At 31.8% G+C, this 21,626-nt stretch overlaps 3 protein-coding genes, 1 long non-coding RNA gene and 1 pseudogene across 4 annotated transcripts; 3 read left to right on the top strand and 2 right to left on the bottom strand.

The window, feature by feature from the left end:
- Window positions 1–1,084: 1,084 nt before the first annotated feature.
- On the top strand, window positions 1,085–5,733 carry LOC107923109 (protein CUP-SHAPED COTYLEDON 3-like). The gene is given in 3 exon segments (NM_001327218.1): window positions 1,085–1,340; window positions 4,827–5,092; window positions 5,321–5,733. Coding segments are annotated over 3 exon segments (765 nt in total). The 5' UTR covers window positions 1,085–1,171; the 3' UTR covers window positions 5,651–5,733.
- A 1,268-nt stretch (window positions 5,734–7,001) lies between these two features.
- LOC107936771 (adenylate isopentenyltransferase 3, chloroplastic-like) lies at window positions 7,002–8,478 on the top strand (annotated as a pseudogene).
- Window positions 8,479–13,783: 5,305 nt separating this feature from the next.
- Window positions 13,784–16,234, bottom strand: LOC107936752 (probable arabinose 5-phosphate isomerase). Its single transcript, XM_016869514.2, has 3 exons — window positions 14,977–16,234; window positions 14,191–14,417; window positions 13,784–14,069 (listed from the first exon to the last, which is right to left on the bottom strand). Exons 1-3 carry the CDS (start codon window positions 15,631–15,633, stop codon window positions 13,913–13,915), a joined length of 1,041 nt encoding a protein of 346 aa, XP_016725003.1. The 5' UTR covers window positions 15,634–16,234; the 3' UTR covers window positions 13,784–13,912.
- A 17-nt stretch (window positions 16,235–16,251) lies between these two features.
- Window positions 16,252–16,997, top strand: LOC121223769 (uncharacterized). The gene is made up of 2 exons (XR_005921116.1): window positions 16,252–16,392; window positions 16,749–16,997. It is a non-coding gene; the product is annotated as an uncharacterized lncRNA (long non-coding RNA).
- A 2,813-nt stretch (window positions 16,998–19,810) lies between these two features.
- Window positions 19,811–21,089, bottom strand: LOC107923311 (protein G1-like3). Its single transcript, XM_016853515.2, has one exon. The coding sequence runs from the start codon at window positions 20,800–20,802 to the stop codon at window positions 20,233–20,235; it is 570 nt and encodes a 189-aa protein (XP_016709004.1). The 5' UTR covers window positions 20,803–21,089; the 3' UTR covers window positions 19,811–20,232.
- Window positions 21,090–21,626: the final 537 nt, after the last annotated feature.

Genomic DNA, 21,626 nt, shown 5'->3' with positions numbered 1-21,626 from the left:
AATTAATGTGACATATAATAATATTCGACCACTATATATTTCCTTTGGTTAATTTCTTATAATAATACTAATTATGTTGTTGGTCAGTCCTGTGAAATGGTTCACGTGGTTGGGGACATTAGGTTATCTTTTCTTTTTAGTTATGGCCCCTCTTTCATGGAATTCTCACTTTTTAATTTTTATTCCCTACGTATAATAAAATGTATTAATTATTCCTTTTAATGAAGGGAAGCCTATCCCATTAATTTTGTGATTTAATTTCCATTTTTCATTTATTTTATATACATTAAAATATATTATAAATAATTAATAAACGAATTGAAAAATGGAAGTTAACTTTTTTTTTAAGAGAATTTTACTTTAATATTATATTCGATTTGAATATGATTTGATTCAGTTCATAATATGAAGGATAATACTTATAATTACACCTAGGTATACATACATTAATATTATAGACAAAAGTAAATGGTGATGAGCATGGAAAATTCACCATAACATATAGATATTTTCTTATGATCATACCAAAAATATATACTATAGACAAATGAGCATGAAAAATTGACCATAAAATATAAATATATATTTTCTAGGATTTTCAAATGCAAATTACTAAATTATAATACATGTCCAGCTTTAATAGTGGGATAATTATTTAATTTTATTTGTGGGATTGGTAAACACTATCATTAATATATTATATAAAAATTCATATTTTTTTATTTTAGATATTTTTGTTTTACATAAATAATGTCATAAATTAAAAGAAGAAGAAGCTATTTCAGTGTTTGTCTAATGAAATTGTTTGGAATTTTCCCAATGTATATCCAAAAAAAAAAAAAAAATTAATAGGGAAGATTTCTTGTAACTTTGGTCTTCCTCTAACATCCCAATTCTATCTAACTAGTTACACAAGCATGGCCATTGCCCCCTATATATACATATATGGTAGATTACACCAAGAAATTCTAACAGCCAAAGACAATTTAATCTTCATCCTAAGCTTTCCTCTTGTATATATGCATTAATTTTCAAGTCCTAATCAAAGAAATTTCATCTTCTTTCACTTCATTTACATTCAATCAATCTCCTCCTATCTTATACAAAAAGTTTCCCCTCTGCCTTCTCTTTTCTAATTTATTGAGATCCCATTTTTGGTGGTTAGATAAAAATGGGACTAAGGGACATAGGAGCAACACTGCCACCAGGGTTTAGGTTTTATCCAAGCGATGAGGAGTTGGTGTGCCATTACCTCTACAAAAAGATAGCGAATGAGCAAGTGTTGAAGGGTACTTTGGTGGAAATTGATCTGCATACATGCGAGCCATGGCAGCTTCCTGGTACCACCTCTCTCCTTCAATTTTCCTTTGGAATCTTATTCTTTCATTCCTGTTGGTGGTGTGTCTTTGAAAATACAAACAGAGAGGAAAATTATTGAATTATTGTGATCAGTGGCACAAAGCCTCAGGCCGCCAGCCATGTTTGCTGTTAGAAACAGCAGACAAGTAAACATGTTTTTTTTCTCTCTCTCTAGAATGGAATAGAGAGATGAGATGGATGGGAAAGGAAGCACGTCAATTTCTTAGATTACATTACATTGCATCTCTCTCTCACATGTTTAGAAACCCGTACACATGCATTTACATGTCTGTATGTATATCTATTCTATTATTAACTTCTTAGATTTAAGGTTTTCATTTAAGGCATAATCACTTAGCATTCAAAATTTGTTTTTTTTTTTTTAAAAATTATTTTAACCCTTCATTTAATTTTTTGTTTTTTTAATCTTTAAATTTGTATTTTCTTTATCAAATCACACTTCAATATGAATGAAAAAATTAACGCTTGTTAAGTTTTTTGACGTGTCATAGCCCACATATATACCAAGTTAACAATTATTTATTTTTAAAATATTAAAAAATATTTCAAAATTTTTTATAGTTTTTTTATTTTTTAAACTAAAAATAATAATTAATTGTTGACATGGCATCCATGTATATACCGCATAAAAAAGTGAACAAACGTTAACTTTTCCATTCATTTTGGGATATTTTGACAAACATCACAAATTTAACGGCTAAAAAAAGTGAAAAGTTAAATGAAGGGCTAATATAACATTTTATTGTTAAATTAGAGGGTCAAATAAATTATTATGTCTTGTATTAACTTAGGTCAGATCTAACTAGACCTAAAAAAAAGTAAAAATATATTTTTCAGAAGTAATTAAATAATACAATATTATTAATTAATAAAATTATAAATCTGTAAAATTATTAATATAATTGATAAATTAAAAACAAAAAAAATCTAAGTTTTTTAATTAAATAAATATAATTCTTATATATAAATATGATAATAATTAATCACGTTTAAATCTATTTTTTTATAATTAATAAAAATTAAATGTGTGAAATTAATGTTATATATAAAGATAATATTAATATATTGGTAATATAATAGTATATATAATGTATACATTTATTTATTCTTAATTTATATGTTAAAACTCAATCGAAAATAAATATATTTATAATTAATTAAAAAGTTATTTTTATAAATATTAATTGCATCTAATCAAATTAGTTTAATTCAATTATGTGAAGGCAATAGAGTATTAAACATACTGCATATACTCAATTATGTTGAAGGGAATAGAATTTATGTTTTTTTGGTTAAATTTTTTCAATATTTTTGAAATTCTGATCCATTGTTTTGAATTTTTATATATTTAAGGGTGTTTTGCAAAAAAAAATACAAAGACAAAAAATATTGCAAATTATAGAATATATATTGGGAAAATTTGAGGGTTTTTTTAAAAAAAATTTAACTAATTAATTTTTTATTTTTCCTAAAATTTATTGAAATTTTTATATATTATTTTCACTTTATTTTACATTTATATATTTCAAAATTTTCTAACTTTATTTTTTAAAATTGGTTTTTTTGGAAATTTAAAATATTTATATGTTATATATATTTTTTTATTTTTATTAATATAATGCATAATATTAAAAAATAAAAGAAGGTAATGTGGCACGTTCTAATAATGTGATGTGCTAGCCCTTTTTTCTTTTTCTTTTTCTTTTTCTTTTTTAATGTATTGAGCTAAATTGTGTAATGGAATGTAGCCTGAGATAAAAAAAAATTAGAAACCAAAATGAAAAACATATATAATTTGAAAATCAAACTAAGCATTAAGCCAAATTTCTTTGAATATGAATCCACTAATATTTTTTTTTGTCATATAAAAAATAGTATTAACCTCTTTTTTTTTTAAATGAATTTTTTTCATCTTTGTTTATTTTGTTTTGTTTTGTTTGAGTACTTATAATTGTTATATCATTACAAGTATAAAATTGATAAAATTTACACATAATAAAATTTAAATTTAAAATTTTTGAAATCTTCACATTAAATCAAAACTTTGTTCGTAAATTAACTTAATAATAATTTAATTCAAGTTAGATGTAGATTTTAGTAACTATAGATTAAAATTATGGATATCTTTTCTTTCAAAACCAGTAAGAGGTGTTTTATAAGGTGAAGTAGTTTGTGAAGTAAAAGTTATAGATGAAAGAAATGATAATATATAATTTGTTTATATTGCCAACTCTCTTAGGCAGCGAAAACAGCTGCATTTTGCCCACCATATATCTTCTTTATTTATCTTTGTGCTAGCTCCTGCACTTTCTAATTTAAGAGTATACTTTTTCCCATATGCACCCAAAAATAGCAAGTCCTAATATTAATTATAAGGAAAATTATTACAATATCACGAGTTAAGTTACTTGAAAACATAGGGCTACATAAGACAATTCTTGGACTCTAAAATGTGACCTATAAATAGAAGCATTTCACTTTTTTTTGCTCCTTAATTATTTTTTTCTTATTAACATGTGGTAGTTCTTGTTTTAGTGTTATATAAGATAAGATTTTTCTAAATATAGAAGCAAACAGTAAAGTGAACTGTATACGTAATTGTTGGTTAAAGTTGGTGTCTAAGATATTCTTAATATAGGACAAATTCAATTTATTTAATATATCTCATGTTACGTATGTTAATAAGATTTGAACTTCGGTTATCAAGATGTTCACAATTTTTTTTTATCATTGTTCTATGTTGTTGACGTTTTTAATATTATATCATCATTTGACAAAAAAAATTACGGGTAATTCTTGTAGATTTTTCTCCTAAGGGTTAATTTTATCAAATATTCTGAAACTATAACCTAGATTTTATATTGGTTGTTTAACTTCAAAGCACTTTGATTAAAATGTCAAAGTAATAATATTGTATTCATCAGCTTCTTTTGTTAGTCTAGCTGTCAATTTGGGTGTTAAATACCAACGTATATAAATCACATGGATCAAATTGTAAACACTCTACCATATAGACAAACTCGGGTGCAATTTTAATCAAAATTAAGATTACTTAATAGGTACACAAGTGTTTTAGATATTATCCACGTCAGATGCATATTGCCTAAAATAATGATAAAATTGGTGAAATGACCTAAATATTTTAAAAACTCAATTAAACTATTTTTTGAGCCATAATTTAAAGACGTAAAGTGGAATTAACCCTCTTTTCTAAAGGAATTATTTCCTTATCATGCCCGACAAAGCCTTGTAGCTTTATTAGACATAACCCATACGGTGACAAAGACTTACCAACACTCAAGTAATTCAGGGAGGAAGAGTTAGTGAAAAGATAGGATTTTTTTAATAAAAATTTATGTTGATTAAAAGGAAAATAAAGCATAAACAATTAAAAATATATATTTGTGTTTGCATGGGATTAATTGGGGACTTGATTAAATTAACAGAGGTGGCAAAGTTGAATGCAAATGAATGGTATTTCTTTAGCTTCCGAGACCGGAAATACGCGACGGGGTTCCGAACGAATCGGGCGACGACATCAGGTTACTGGAAAGCAACAGGGAAAGATCGAATGGTGTTGGACCCAACAACGGAAGAGGTGGTTGGGATGAGGAAAACATTGGTGTTTTATAGAAACCGAGCTCCCAATGGTATCAAAACTGGATGGATCATGCATGAATTCCGCCTCCACACTCCACATTTGCCTCCTAAGGTATCTATCGCTACCTACCTGCTCTTTTCTACCATGCTCGTTTATAATTATCTTAATTATTGGTGTTGATGTATACATTTATTATGATGACATTTGATTAATGTAAATCATTTAAAAACCAACGATAGTTTTTCTGAATGTTAATGTTGGAACTCTATTTGGGCCCATATATTATATTATGTATGTAAAGCTGATAAGTTGAAACATTGACATGTGATATATATACAGGAAGAGTGGGTTTTATGTAGAGTGTTTCACAAGAGCAAAGAAGAGAACAGCGCCAAACTCAGCTCCCCAATGATGTTGGAGACCTCATCAACTCATCATGCCCACGAAACAGCCTACCAACATATCAGCTCTTTGTCCACCACCACACCTACCTATCAAAGCCACGCCCAATGCTTGCTAAACCTGCTTCAATATAATTCCCATCAAGAGAACAACAGCAATGAAGTTAGCTCCAAAGTTCATGATGGCTATGAATTCTTGTGGGACATGGAAGAAAACAGCTTGGGATGTTCATGGGGTGGCTTCCAACTTGGAGGACATGAGATTTGAGATTAATAACAGTCTAGTTTCCTATGGAAGACATTGAATATTTAAGGGAGGGAAAAAGGAATCTGTGGTGTTTGCCTTCGAAGATAAATGCAACTCATGTTGAAACGGATGGGTAGAAGATTTGTGTATTTTCTAGTTTAGGGTTTATTTATTTTTGTCTTCAACATCGGGCATTGTAAAAACTATATACAAAGCATATAATTATTCTTTACAAATAAATTTGAGCTAGCTTAATAACAAGGGTCAAGCATCCACATTGGTATGGGTATATCACCCAATAAAATGTACACTTTACAGCTACATTATCAGTTTCATAGTCAACATTGTGGATGAGATAGCCAGCCAATTCACCTTTTACCTGTCTGATTGCAGTGTCTGCGCCTAGCGCTGTGTTGAAATTTTACCTGTTGTTGACTTGGCCAAAGTAATTGATGACCATATTGTGTCAGTGGCATTGTTCATTTCAACAAGTTTTTGATAATATCATTAAAATGGTAGGAAATTTTGAAAATTCACAGCCTCCTGTTTTTTTATTTTGAAGATAGAAGCACCTTGTAGTTGAAATCCAGGTGAGAGATTGCGTTAACATGTGCCTATAAATGATGATAAGCCATCCAATTCCTAGTTGTGGTGGTTATTTTTATTTTTAAACTCATTTCAAGCTATTACTAGTCCTTTGCCAGCTATCATCGCCTCTTGTTTTGCTAAACCTCGGGTTACTGGTAAAGTAGAGTACCTACTAGTAGACCCTGTGTTGAAGGTTTTCTCGAAAAATGAAAGAGTTTAAGTAAAAATAAAAGTATGAAAAATAAGTTTAGACAAAAAATAAGATTATTATCATGCCTTGGTAAAGCTTTTTTGGCCCGATTTGACTTGAATATGTAAAAAAAAAATTATTACTATTTTTTTGCTATTTTCTTATTATTATTTTTCACTATTTTGTTACTATTTTATATTATGTTGATACTATTTTGTTATTATTGTTTGGATATTATATAACTCTTGTTTTATTGTTAATTTTGTTACTATTTTAGAGGTATTTGTTTATAAAATTGTACATATCTTAATGTTATTTTAGTATATATATATATTTATTTATTTTTGTGTTTTTAGTATTTTTGATGTATTATATTTTTTTAAAAAAATTATATAAGAAATAATATAAAAAAAGTAATATAGGCAGGCTAGATTAGACTCGAATTTTAACATTTTTATCCGGTCAGGCTTGGACAAAATTTTAAGCTCATTTTTTGGGCCAGGCCCGAATCCAAACCAGGTAAACGGGCCTAAAATTTTTATTGGGTCCGACCCGACATATAAAGACCTCTTCCTACTGGTAATTATAACCTTCTAAAAAATTAGACTGCAAGTTGACACCTTTGCCTGGTAATTATAACCTTCTAAAAAATTAGACTGCAAGTTGACACCTTTGCCTATAAAATAACTTTGCTCCACCTTCGTTGTCACTTGTGTAGTTGTCTCTAATTACTTTCTTCACATATAAAATTCTCTGATTTTTAATTAGCATATCACTCTTTGGACCGTCTTATTGGATCTCAGTTTGCTGCTGCATAGACCATAAGGTAAGATTTCCCAGAAAGAATAATTATTTGCTTGTTTAATTTATTGTCATTCAAATGGAATGAAAAGATTAGTTTTCAACTATTCTTTTACTTAAAATGTTGCTGTTTCTTAACAGGTACCAATCATGTTAGTTTCCTTCACTTTGTGCAAGCAAACATTGTCTTTACCACACAAACCTCCTGGGGAGCTCAAATCCAATTTCTTTAGGCCAAGGCTAGAAAAAGAGAAGGTTGTGATCATAATGGGAGCGACTGGAACCGGCAAGTCACGGCTTTCCATCGACCTTGCTACCCGGTTCCCGGCCGAAATAATAAATTCGGATGGGACTCGACATAACGACCAAGAAGATCCCGAGGAAGAACGGTGTGGGGTTCCACACCATCTGTTAGGTGAAATAAGTCCCTACACAGATTTCACGGCAACGGATTTTGTTGACATGGCTTCACATGCCATGGATTCGGTTTTGTCCGGCGGCCGTGTTCCGATCATAGCCGGGGGCTGGAATTCATACATCGAGGCCTTAGTTGACGATGAGGACTTTTAGTTCCGATCTAGATACAAATGCTGTTTCCTATGTGTACATGTAGCAATGCCGGTGCTCCATCAGTGCGTATCAGAATTCAGAGCGAGTAGATAAGATGGTGGAAATGGGGATGGTCGATGAGGTAAGGACTTTCTTCGACGCCAATGCCAACTACGCAGTGGGGATTAGGAAAGCCATTGGAGTCCCTGAATTCGACCGCTACTTCAGAGCCGAACCATATTTGGACAAACAACAACGTGGTAAACTGCTGCAAGAAGCAATACAAGAAATCAAAAGGAATACCAGCAAATTAGCTTGTCGGCAATTGGAGAAGATTCACCGGCTGAGGAACAAGAAGAACTGGAAGATACATATGGTGGATGCCACGGAGGTTTTCGGCTGGCGTGGTAAGGATGCAGATGAGGCATGGGAAAAGCTTGTAGCAGGTCATAGTACGGAGATAGTGGCGGAATTTCTATATAATTTCAGCTCTCAGAAGTCAGACCCCGGTCACTAAACCCAACCTTAGAAGAGTGCCTTCACTGGCTTGTGGTATCATGCTGTAAAATCATATCTGACAGACAATAACTAGTAAATTCATACATTCCGATGTTTTGAGATATGCTACTTAATGGAACTCCCTTTTTTGGGGGGGAAAAAAAAAAGATGCTCAAATTTCATGCCCCCTCCCATTTAATGATATGAAAGCATTTTTCCTCTTCTCCTTTTTGGTGTGTTTGGTTGGTAGTTCTTTTCTTCTTAATATCCAGATTAATTTCTTCTATAATTTCTCTAATTCTTGACCTCTTCTCTAAAAATGGACTAGTTATTCAAACATATCAAATACATATAATTATAAATAATTACACTTAAATTTAATTATAACATAGTTTCATTGTTCCATGTATCTATATTGTAAGAAAAGGAAAATGTAACATCCTGAAACCCCTTCATCGTAAAAATATAAAAAGTGTTGTGGCCTTAATATAAGTATTTAAAATTATAAGGATAAAATATAAATATGAGAAAGTTAAGGGGCCAAAAATACAATTTATTATTTTAAGAAAAGGGTGAAAATTTAATAAATATATGAATTTGAAATGGAGACATATTGTTATGTGAATTTGGAAAATTAAAAGAAGGATTAAGTTGAATAAAATGGAAAAATATAGGGACTAAAGTGTAATTTCCCAAATTGTAGGTGAAGGACCTAAATGTAATTTTACCATATTAAATTGATATTTGGAAATATTTGGTAATTAAGAATGAAATATGTTGAATTTTAATTGGTTGGAGGAAAATAAGGGTAAAATTGAAAGGAAAAAAATGTAGAATTATATATATTATTCTATCGGGACGACAGCAAGCAGCAGGAGAGAAGGAAAGAAAGAAGGAAAAGAAAGAAAAGAAAAGATAAGAGAGAGAAAAAAGAGGAAGAATATTTTTTATGGATTTTCTTTGAGTTTTACCTTAAATTATAGCCTAATTTGATATGTTAAAGTGTTACGAGATTATTTTCTATCATGGAAATTAATTAGTAGAAGAAGAAAATGAAGGAAAAGCTTGGCAAAGTGAAGAGAAAAAGAAGGATGAAAGGAGAAATACAAAATGATAGACGAAGGAAAATTTTGGATTTAAAAGAGAGGGGTTGAAGTCAAGAGAAGAAAACAAGTACTTTTTTTGTACTTACGAAAGGTTTATTCTTAAATTGATTTTAAATGCCGGTGTAGAATATGATTATGAGTATTGAGTAAAGATAATAAGATAAGAATAACATACTTAATCTAATTTTTGAAAAGTAAAACATTTCACCAAATAGTTTATGGCTTGCAGAAATATAATTAGAGGTTAAATTTAATATGTAATTAAAGCTTATTAAGTTTAGTTTCGTATGAAAGAAATGGTGTAAGTAACGGAATTATAGATTTTGAGATATATTAATTTTTATGGGACAAGGTAAGAATGGCTTCAGATTCCCTTATTCTGACTTTGAAATTTCATCAAAATTTGTATAAAAACTATTAGTAAAGAAATGTGATCCGAACCCTGTACTAGGATTTTGAGATATATATTTTTAAATGATTAATGAGTCTATTTTCAAGAGAAACAAACGGAAATATGATCCGAACCCTGTACTAAGATATAATTATTTTTTAGTAAAGAAATGTCGAAGCTCTCAAACAGCAGAACAGGAGAAATTTTGAAGAATTTACTATACTGACTGACTAAAGTAAAAATTCTAAAATTTTATGGTGAAAAGATATTTGAGTCTAGTTTTAAAAAAATCAAGAGGATCATAATTTTGAATTATGTAGCTCAAGATATAAATAATTTAGTGACTATGACACAAGTAGACAACTTTGATACGAGCACATAAGTAAATAGTGGAATAGATAAGGTTACATATAAGCATGTTATATTAAAAGCTAAAAATTATGATAAATATATACATAAAGGATGTGGAATGGAGAGGAGAAGGAGAAAAAAAATAGTAGATAAATATAAAATGTTACGAAATTTTTATAAGTGATGGAATGATTAACATATGTGAGAATGTTTAAACGAATTGATAAAATAATAAGTGAATAATTGTTAATTTATGTGATATTGGAATCTTGGTTAAAAGTTTATGAAGAATTAAATTGATTAGCACAGTTTAGAAATAAATATGAAATATACAAAAAGTGGGTAAACTACTTTAGAAAGTGCAAGTCCTCCAATGGACTTAATTGTAAAATTTTAATATTTGTGTTAATTTTTATAAACTTTGTAATCTTTGATTGAATATCATGTTTTTATGAGGACTTGAGGTTAGAAATAGATGTAAGTGGATGATATATAAAATGAAATGGTGGTTATGACATCTAAATACAGTTTAGGTAATGATATAAAAAAAACATGGAACTTGTAGGAAAATGGAGATAATGTCGCGACAAGCCCAAGTCAATAAGTGACGTCTCGATGTAGAACCCCAATTGGGGTTCCATTATTACTAAAATGAGTAAAACGATCCACATTAATCAAATAATATGATAAATTGATTAGAAATTTTTAGTAATTTCTCTGGCAACGAATGTGACATCCAGATGACTTGACCCGGTGATTGGGCTTGTAACACCCCTAACCCGAATCCGTCGCCGGAACAGGGTTACAGAGTATTACTGGAGTTTATAGATCAAATAAATATACATTTCATATCATATAACATTCATGTCAGAAACCCATCAAAATTAAACATATTGTCCCTTATATGAGCCATCGGGGCCCAAAATACGAGTTATAAACAAGTCGGGACTAAATTGGATACTCAAAGAATTTTTCTGAAAACATGAAAATTTTTCAAAGATGCATGGGGCACACGACGTGTGGCCTAGCTGTGTGACTCACACGGCCAAGAAATATAGCCGTGTCTTAGGCCGTGTGAGCATTCGAAATAGGGACACACGACTGTGTCCCAGCCCGTGTCCATGCCCGTGTAACACTGGGTCACACGGCCAAGTCACACGCCCGTGTGCTAGGCCGTGTTGAGCATACTGACTTGCGCAATTTTAAAGATATAGGGGACACACGGCCGTGTCACCTAACTGTGTGTCACACACAGCTAAGACATACGCCCGTGTGGACAAAAATATGTCAATTCTAAGCCACATTTCTCACCCAATTTGGTACCAACCTAAACACAAAAATTTGCATATCAACAAGCCATAACAAGACATTCAAATCAAGCTAAAATCAAGTCTTAAACATGTATTATCACAATATACAACTAATATCCATATTTACCTAGATAACCAAATGCATATATGCATAATTGTACCAATTATACTATTTCAAAATCAATCATCAATATACCTATAAGTTTTCCATCATTTAACCGTATCAAACACACATTAAATATGATAAGGCCACATATATAAATACATTAAAATATACCAAACACAAGCCATTCAAATGGTTAGTCTCAACAAAACATTTATGTACCAACATTAGCCAAATTAACCTATACATGCCATTATAACCAGGATTAATTTACTAAAAGTACCAAAAGAGCCAATGGATAGTGTGAAATAGCTCCGACTAGTTTCCAACCTATACGAGCTTCCAAATTACTATAAAACATGGAAAATAACACAGAGTAAGCATTTAAGCTTAGTAAGTTCATATAATATAGAATTTAACTTACCATATTTCCATAAAATAGGTAAGTAAATATAACATATCTCAATCCATTTGGCCAAAAGCCTAAACACATGATCACAACATATTAGCCATGAAAATCACATATAAGATCCAACACACATGGTTGAATTCATCAAATAATCATATTTCAGTTTTTCATATAAATACAAGTAATAGTTCATATTAAACTCATATAATTTCATAACAGAACTGTACCCGTTGAACCATTTAAAATATCATTGGATACAAGGGTGGTACACACGAGGTGTACCGAACTGTAATCCATCAATTCATATTCATATATGCTCCTCCAAGCTGTAAACGAGAATCTCTTCCGAGCTGAATAATGGGAAGCTCATCCGAGCTGTATAATGGGAAGCTCATGCGAGCTGTAAAACGAGAAGCTCATACGAGCTGTGGTGTGTCCGCAACACATGCAGAACCCCAACCAAATTGGTAACCCTAATGACATGTCATTTATATCCTACGAATTTCATAAGGTTCACACGGAACTCGGTAATCATCAAATATACAACCGAAATTTATTAATGGAAATTGTACAATTCACAAATAATAATTCAATTTAACACATATTAATGTACAATTTAATTACACGAACTTACGACTAATCTGATATTTTTCCTTTGTCTTGATCTAACTCCGTATTAGGTCTAACCGGATCTATACGAATGAATTTAACTCAATTCAATATAATTCATATTTAATTTAGTTCAACAACATATTTTTGGCAAAATTACTATTTTGACCTATACTTTTAATTTATTACAATTTAATCCCTAGGCTCGGAAAATGACTTTCATGCAATTTAATCCTTACTCAAGCCTAGTCAATTTTTATACATATTAATAGCAGCCCACATAATTCAATTTCACAATTTTGCCATAAATTTATCATCTTTTTTAATTTAATTTCTAATTGATAATTTCATCAAAATTCTCTTACAAAAGTTGTTTATCTAACAACTTTTCATTTTTTTATCATAAAGCTTCAAAATTCAAGCATACTCATCAACGGCAAACCCTAATACTTTATCGGTTTTGCAAATTAATCCCCAAACTAGCTAGATTAAGCTACTACGATCTCGGAAACATAGAAATCATAAAAAACGGGACAAAAATACATACCTAATTAAGCAAAACAAGCTTGCTAATATCTCAAGCTTCCATGGATAGGTTCTCTTTTTTTTTTTGGTGGTAGATGATGATAATAAATTTATTTTATTTTATTTAATATCACTTTAATTGATAATTTCTAAAATTAACCTTAATATTTCATGAAATTTCTAACAATGACTATTCATGCTTAACCACTAAGCATTTTAATGGTCTATTTACTAAATAAAGACCTCCAATTTAAAATTCTTAGCTATTTAATACCTTTAGCTATTAGAACTCAACTTTTGCACTTAATGCAATTTAGTCCTTTTTATCAAATTAGGTATGTAAACGGTAAAATTTCTTAACAAAATTTTTATACTGTATTTCTATCATACAGTAGAACATAAAATAATAATAAAAATAAATTTTCCCGACTTCGGATTTGTGGTCCCGAAACCACTATTCTGATTTTACTAAAAACGAGCTGTTACAAGGTGTTACAGAAAATGCTGAAGTAATGACCTCGCTACATAAAAAAGAAAAACCAAATTTCAGCTCCATAGCAGAGTATGATGTCTGACAATTTTCTCCCCTGTTATTAGAAATAAAGCTTGCTGCTTCTTAAACTGAACTATCATGGTGGGATCAACTTGTGTAAATAATTATTCTAGTATGAGCTCGTGGTGCCTACTGCAAAGCCGAAAGCAAGCTAAAAATTTACTCTTTAAATGCCCAAACATATCACATAGAATAAATAAATTGGTCAGAAATTATGTCCAGTATACATAAGATCCTATCATAGTTTGAACTATAAATTCTAGTTAACACTTATGTCACATTGAAATCCAGACATACATCTCAAAGGCCAGCTGACACTAATCCATGCAATGTGATAATGCCAATCAAGACATTTTGATGATCAATAACAGGCAGAAATTGTACAGGAGAAGGTGGTGATTCCATCTTTTGCATGGCTTCCACTGCCATTGCATCCGGACCAATGGTTCTCGGTTCTCTGATATAACCAAAAGGATATAATATCAAGTGACTTGACACAAAACAAGATGATCTGGTAATGAGAAGCAACTTCACAATTTATTACAACTCATTTGAAAATGCTCCATTTGCATATTTACCTGTTGCACATGTCTCCAACTCTGAGCTTGAATATTGCTTCTCCACTGGCCTTAATAAGAGTACGCCGCAAATCACCGTCTGTAAATGTCCCAAGCAAGTGATATTCATCATCTATAACCAGCAAGCATCCGCATCCTTTGCTACTCAGCTCCACCAGTTGCTCCATTATCAAATCGCCTTCCTTGCAAATTGGAAGCTCATCTTTCTTCTTCATCACATCTTTTACCTACAAACACAAAAGCCCCAATCCATCATTCTACAAGTCCAAGGTTTTTTTTTTTTTTTTAAAGTGATTGTTTTCTTGTCCTTCATGTTGCCTCCACATTACCAATGCTGAAAATTAAGCAATGAAGAAACTAAAGCACAAATTAAGCTGAAAAAAAATGAAAGAAAAAAAGAAAAACTAAAAAAGAGGACAAATTTCAGTTTCAAATGTCCATCAATCCCAATTATCTTGACAATGACATGATCCCTAAAAATAGAAATTCAAATAAATGCATCAAAATTACTACAACGAGCAATAAATCAAACATTTTTATTATTATTTTTTCTTTTTTTCAGGTTTTATCGTTCTACAGCTTCTTATATGAACCAAATATTAGCAAACAAAAAGAACAGTCTTTGAAAGCCCAGATCTCGAACAATTTGAGAGCGATCAACTTTATCAAAGATGATTAAACACCCACTAACAAAAAAGACTCATCATCAGAAGCAATTAAATTTATCAAAAATCTAATCCCAAAGGCAGCATTTAAGAATAAGGGGAAAAAAGAGAAAAAGCAAACCTTGAAAATAAGGCTTTTCCCAATCCTCCCAGCGGGATGATTGGCCGCGTATTGCTCCTTAGTCAAGCTCCTAGCTCCCATAAGCGCAATAGCCACGGTGTCGCCAAATAGCATCTGGATCGCAGTGGAAGTGACCGGCGCCAGATCAAAGGGACACAACTCCCTCTCCAACGGCAAATGCACATTCATGTCGCAAGCGTTGGCCAGGGCATTGTTAGAAACGGAGGTAACAGAAATGAGATAAACCCCCTTGGCTCTGGCACAGGGAAGGAGACGGAGGAGTTCTTCAGTGGAGCCGGATTTAGAAAAGAGAACGAGAACGTCGGCAGAGGAGAGTGCGCCAATGTCGCCGTGGAGAGCGTCGAGAGGGCAGAGGAAAGAGGAGCGGATGTCTAGGGAGACTAGGGTTTGGGAGATCTTGCTGGCGACGAAACCGGATTTTCCGACACCGGAGAAGAAAATGGTGCCGCGAGAATTGAGGAGGGTTTGGGTGAAGGACAATGCTTGGGAAAAGTCGAGGTTTTGGAAGAAGTAATTGAGGTGGTTTTGTTGCGATTTGAAGAGGTTGAGAAGGGTAGTTTCGGAAAGGAGTTGGAGGTGAGGGGGCTTTCCCAACGGCGGAGATGGGAGGTCCAGTGACGGAGGAAGCGACCCCATTGTAGATGCTCTCAGATCTTGATATATTTTTCTCTGTTGTTTTGCATAAAATGTTTGCGAAGGAAGAAAGAGAGCGCGTTTAGTTTTACTTTTTTCCTTTGGTTCAAATGAGCGCGTCTAGATTTGGCAGTTAATTTTTCGCGGTAAATAAAGGAAGAGTTTTGGATACGTCTGCATGGAGTATACGTATTTATTAATTACATTAATTATTAAATGGATTTTTTTAGAGGAAATATATACACTTTTTTTTTTGATAAAGAGGAAATATATACACTTGATGTCCCCTAAAACAGCACAACATATATAAAATTAAGATAATTATGTGACAATGAAATTTAATAAAAAAAATTCAATATCAGTTTATAAGATCAAAATCTATAACTTTTAAGCTTTATTCATAATTTTACCTGGATTTATTCCTTTTTTTTAATTTAGTCTTATTTTGATACAATCATCCTTCTGTATATTTTAGTCCAAAAACATAAAAAAAAAGTAATCAGCCTATAATAAGATGCCACATGGCATTTAATATTTTTTAATATTAAATTTAATTAAATTAAAATAAAAACTAATTTTAAACTCTCTCTATCTCCCCACACCCACCCACCCACCCACACATCACAGCTTAAGTTTCTGGCTACTGATATCAAAATATTCATGGTCATGTGGTTTATGGCTTCTGCCAAGGCAAGGGTCGTGAGAAGAGTGAATCTCCCGTTGTCTTGTGGGGGAGCTCATCGCAAATGGAAACTATTTACAGTAATGGAGTTTTTTACTCTCCAACTGTTTTCACTTTTCATACAAATGGGTGTTAGAGTTAAATTTGTTAGTTTACTGATTTGAATAAAATTATTGATTCAGTCAAAACTTATTGTTGCTGGACTTTAAGAGTATCATATTAGTTGATATTTTCTAGTGATTTACATATCAGGTTTGTTCCTATTTTTTAGTTATTTTTTAGTGATTTTTCAGTTGTAATTCAGGTTTCATTATTCATTCAATAAAATGCATCAGAATTCATATTATAGAGTATTTCAAATTTCTGTTTTCTCCTTTTTATCTATCTGCTTAGTTTAGTAATGGGGTTACTAAGTTCACACATCTCGATGTTGTAGGACGGGGCGTGAAGTGTGTTTTAATGAGTATAGGAGCAGTAGATTCGGGCTCAGCAAAGAAACCGACAATCGAACCATCGTCGGACAAAGGAGAGAGCAACAGTTCCCTCTTGATGTTTTTGGTCTTAGATTGTAGATTCTGACAGGTACATGCTTAGTAATTGTTAGTAAAACTTAGTAATCATTGAGGGTATGCTCTTAAATCATACCATAGTAATGCTTGAAGTTAATGGATTATTTTAAAACTCAGATAAGAAATCTATGGTGCCATGAACTTATTTGCATTTACCCATTGCTGCTATATGTGAAGATTTATTGAACAGTGCATGTATTACATTACATACACTTTCCCATATATATATGCATATATTACATACAGGGGTGAGAGAGAGAGAGAGAAAGCACGGGGAATTAAATTAAATTTTAAAAAAAGATATTAAATACTACGTGGAATTATATTATAGGCTGTTTGTTTTTTGTTGCTGTTATGCTTTTGTAATAAAATATATTACGGAATGACAAGTAGCCAAACTGTGAATAAAGCCCAATGCATTGGGCCAGGCGATGAGAAAAGACATAAATTTAAGTTTCCCGGCAAAGAAAATGGAGCAGTGGCATCCAACATGCCGACAGTTGCATTTGTAGCAGTCAATAGATACTAGTTCACCTATAAAGCAATATAGCAGTTAAAATTGAACTGTATCTGCTACCTCCCTACTCCTACACCAAAATGACATGGATTATGGAGGGCGGAGCAGTGGGAAGCAAACTTTTTTTGTCCACCCTAATAACATGCATGTGATGAGATATATCTAGATAGTATACTATAAATCACATAGGGTAGTTTATCAGGAAGCTAAATTTTGGGCCGATTTGCTATGTAATATTCACAAGTATCTAACACTTTGTAGTACTATTTTTTTTTTTTTACATAAGTTGGATTTACAATCATCTCTCCGGATATTTATTAAAAACCAAATTTTTTGTGTCATCATTTTCTTGGTATAGTATGTACATTTTCTTAGCTTTTCTAAACTTTACAAGGACAGAGGAAAATTAAATGTGTAAAGCTAGATATAGGAAATTAAAGGAATAGCTGGGGATCTCATCTTGATTGTTGTTAGCTAATTATACCTCTAGGCTAAGGTAAAGTTAGAAATCTGCTGAGATAAAATGTAAAAATTGAGGTTTAAAGCTAAAATTTTGTGTTAAGAAGATTTAAACTCAACTGTTAATTTTTTTAGAAGGGTGCCCAAAAATAAAAAAATTATCATTTAACTAAATTTTTACTGCGGAATTATTGGCAATTAAAGAAGCTTGTTTGATTTTTGCTGCATCGAAATGGTCTAAGTTCCGTAGGGTTATCTTTGAGCCATATTGTAGCAATGGTGTGAATTGGCTTAAGTTTTCTAACAATGCACCGTGTGTGCTCAAAGACTTGATTCAGAAGTGTTATAGATTCGGTTGATTCCGACGAGATGACAGACAGTTTGGCCAAAGCTAAGATAAGGGAGAAGTTGAATCTCCTTGGTGTCTGTCCTTGGTCCGAGGTATAATTTTTTAATATATTGTTTTCTTTTTAATCTTGCATGACCCTTTTTACTTCCTATATGTGATAACAATTTTACAATTTATTTAGGTGGACATACAACTGATTTTCCTACTAATTTTAAACATAATGAATCCATCTAGTAATGTATTTAGTTAGTTGGTGAGAGAATTATCTCACTAATTTCTAATATTATTTTTACTCTTTCTAAAGGATTTTTGAAGTTGCCATATACCTTCCCAAAAAAAGAGTGTATTAACTATAAAGATACACCCAACAGTCCTTTAATCTGCTGGCAAGAATAGAGAAAAGATTGTATGAAACTGTAATTACACGTTATCTTTATCTCTTTTCAATAGAAAAATGACAAATCATATTTTTTTTCTCCTAATTTTTAACTTTTTCCTCCTGAAAAAATTCAAATCCAACTAAAAATGTTAAAAATGAGGAAGAAAAATATATTTTGTCATTCACTTATTGAAAAGGGATAAAGATGACGTGAAATCACAGTTTCATACGATCCTTTCACTGCAAAAATATTATTTTGTAGGTATAAAAATTTAGGTTCAACCCTAAACAACCTTATTCCCTATCCTCAATTTAAAAAAAAAACTATAAAAATATAAAAGAAAAGATTATATCCACCCGACTATACAATATTGAGAGTGGAGAGCAAGAATATCTAAACTTCGAGAAAAATAAAGAAATCAATCATCAACCATCCAAACCTCTAATGAAAATCTCAATTTTTTCATACCAATTTTTTTTTACCAAACTTTTCGACTCGATTAAATTTAAAATTCAATTTATACATCACAAAATCCCAATTTCTTGATTCCTTGTATTAAGCAATAAAGTGAAGGAAAATAACAAAAGCTTAACCCTAGGCATTTCTTATATTGAAATGATGAAGTATAGCCATTAATGGATAAACTAACTAAGCTTTCCAGCACATCGGAAAGCTGTTTTATGTCTTTTGTTCTCACGCACATTCTCAAAAAAACATTCAATTACACCCATATTTAAGATCATGTCCACTCTCGTTAATGGGAAAAGAAGGTTGTCTCTAGCGTCTATATATAACCTTATGTTCCAATATTATTAGTAATAACTTAATTGGCTAAAGCAATCCAATTATCTTATTTAAAACTTAAGAGGGAAGGTCTCAATCATTCTTTAAAGCCAAATGTTAATCACAAAATCCTTACATACATATATTACACTTCCTCTCGATCTAAGTATTAGCACTATATATTAAGATCAATCTTCAAATGATTTGATGTTGATGTTTAAAATGTGAAGACAAGAAAGGAGAGAAAAGATGAGTAGCAGAGAGATGAAAACTGACTTCCATCTGCAACAAAGCCGAGCCATTAAACAAATATAGTGCTCTCCACATATCTGACACATGATCCTCATGTAAAGTTGTTTCAAGCTGATGCTATAAACAGCAATGAAGGTGACTGCCAAGAATTGGACTGGGAAGAGAGACACAGAGAGATGAAGAAAGATATGAACTTCAAACATATGGTTAATTAGTTTGGCAATGATCAGTTCCACTTAGGCAATAACAACTGCTAGTACAGTCACTCCTAGAATGACTGTTTTTTTAGTACTAGTTCATTACTGAGGATACTGACACTGTTTGCATCAAAAGTAGATTTCAAAGGAGTCCCCAAAAGTCTCAAAAGCATTACCAGTTTTTACCACTCTAACAGAAAGTAGAAAGGCACAAGGCATCGAGAAGTAAAACTATCCTAAAAATAATATAGTACTTATGTCTCAAACCAATACCATGTAGCTGATGGAAAAAGTGAAAGAAAACTACCCTTCATAGATCAAGCAAAGCAGCAGCCAGGGAGGAACATTTAGTTATACGCTAGACTAATTAAACTGCAACTTGCTTATGGTTATGGGGTTTTGGCGATGCATATTTCAGCTCGCACTTGGTGGTGGTGGTGGTGGCACTGGAAGAGTTGGGGTTTGGTTGGCTAGGGGTCGCTTACGCTTCTTCTTTTCATAGCTAATCCCTCTTGCTTTTGACTGCAAATCGCGAACCTCACGAAGATAAAGCCTCACAGCTCGGGTTCCAAACGGGTTTGCTTCAGGTTTTCCGCCATTTTCTTCAAAGGCAGCTCGGAGGCGGCCGATGAGAGCATCGAGGCTACCCCAGGCTTGACGGAGTGGGCATGGACAAGGGGCAGGTGGGTTTGGGAGGCCATAGAAGGGGCAGTTAAAAGTGTGGACTTTGGTTTTTCCAAATTGATCGAGGTAGCGAAGGAACTCCAGGACGTGAGCTCCACTACACATGGAGAGTGAAAGTGGGGGCCTATGATTCTTCAGGTACTGTCCAAAGGTATTCCAGTCACGGCGCTTTTGGTTCTCGTACCGGCTTGACGTCGAAGAAGACGGGGTTGCAAGTGATGTGGCACCGTTATTGCTAACGTTGAGGCTAGCGTTTTCCAAGTTGAAGCTATCCATTTCTGGAAATGAATCCATGGGCATGGAGAGAGAGCACAGTTTTTAATAGTATCGTCTACAACAAATAATTCTTTTTGGGCTTTATCGGTTAACAATTGGAATAAAAAAGAAGAAGAAGATGAAGATTAGTGCGGTAGTACTTTCTCTTCTTGGTTCAGCTACTTTGATTTTAGGGTTTCCTTTACTTTTGTGTTTCGTAGGATAATAAACACACTTGGTAACCTTAAAACAGTCTAATTATAAGACTTAAACTAAGCTAAGCAAAACACAGTTGCAATACTACTGTTGAAGATACTGAAGAACTCACAACTTCGCTTTCTTATAATTTATTTTAGCTTTCTACCCTTTTCAACGTTTTAAGGTCAAGAAAATGCATTTCAAAGAGGGTTGAACAAAATACCGTGAAAAAAAAGTGAAATTATTTTTTTTTAATTTCAAATGTTTAATGTTAGATATTAATATAATTATTTGTAAAATTTAATTTGAATATATAAGAATATAGCTTTGAAATTAAAATATATAATGATATAAATAATTTCAAAAAAGTGAAATAATTGTATGTCAAATGTAATTATTATAAATCTATATAAAGTATGTTTGGACACATTGCATCACTTTGTAATTATAATAATTCACTAAACATAAACATATTTGATTGATGAAGTATAATTTAAAATTTTAAAATATATATTTAATTATTATAAAATTATTAATAATATTTGAGAAAAGATCTCAAATTTTAAAATTAAATCATCTTGTATAATATGTGAATCCAAAAGAATATTCAACAATGATTTTTATCTCAACAATGTTTTCTCTCTAATATTCTACGCAGTGTATGTTGTCAT

This window comes from Gossypium hirsutum, chromosome D11, assembly GCF_007990345.1.
Source record: "Gossypium hirsutum isolate 1008001.06 chromosome D11, Gossypium_hirsutum_v2.1, whole genome shotgun sequence".
In the NCBI taxonomy this organism is placed as follows: domain Eukaryota; kingdom Viridiplantae; phylum Streptophyta; class Magnoliopsida; order Malvales; family Malvaceae; genus Gossypium; species Gossypium hirsutum.
This window is presented reverse-complemented; position numbering and strand designations above follow the sequence as displayed.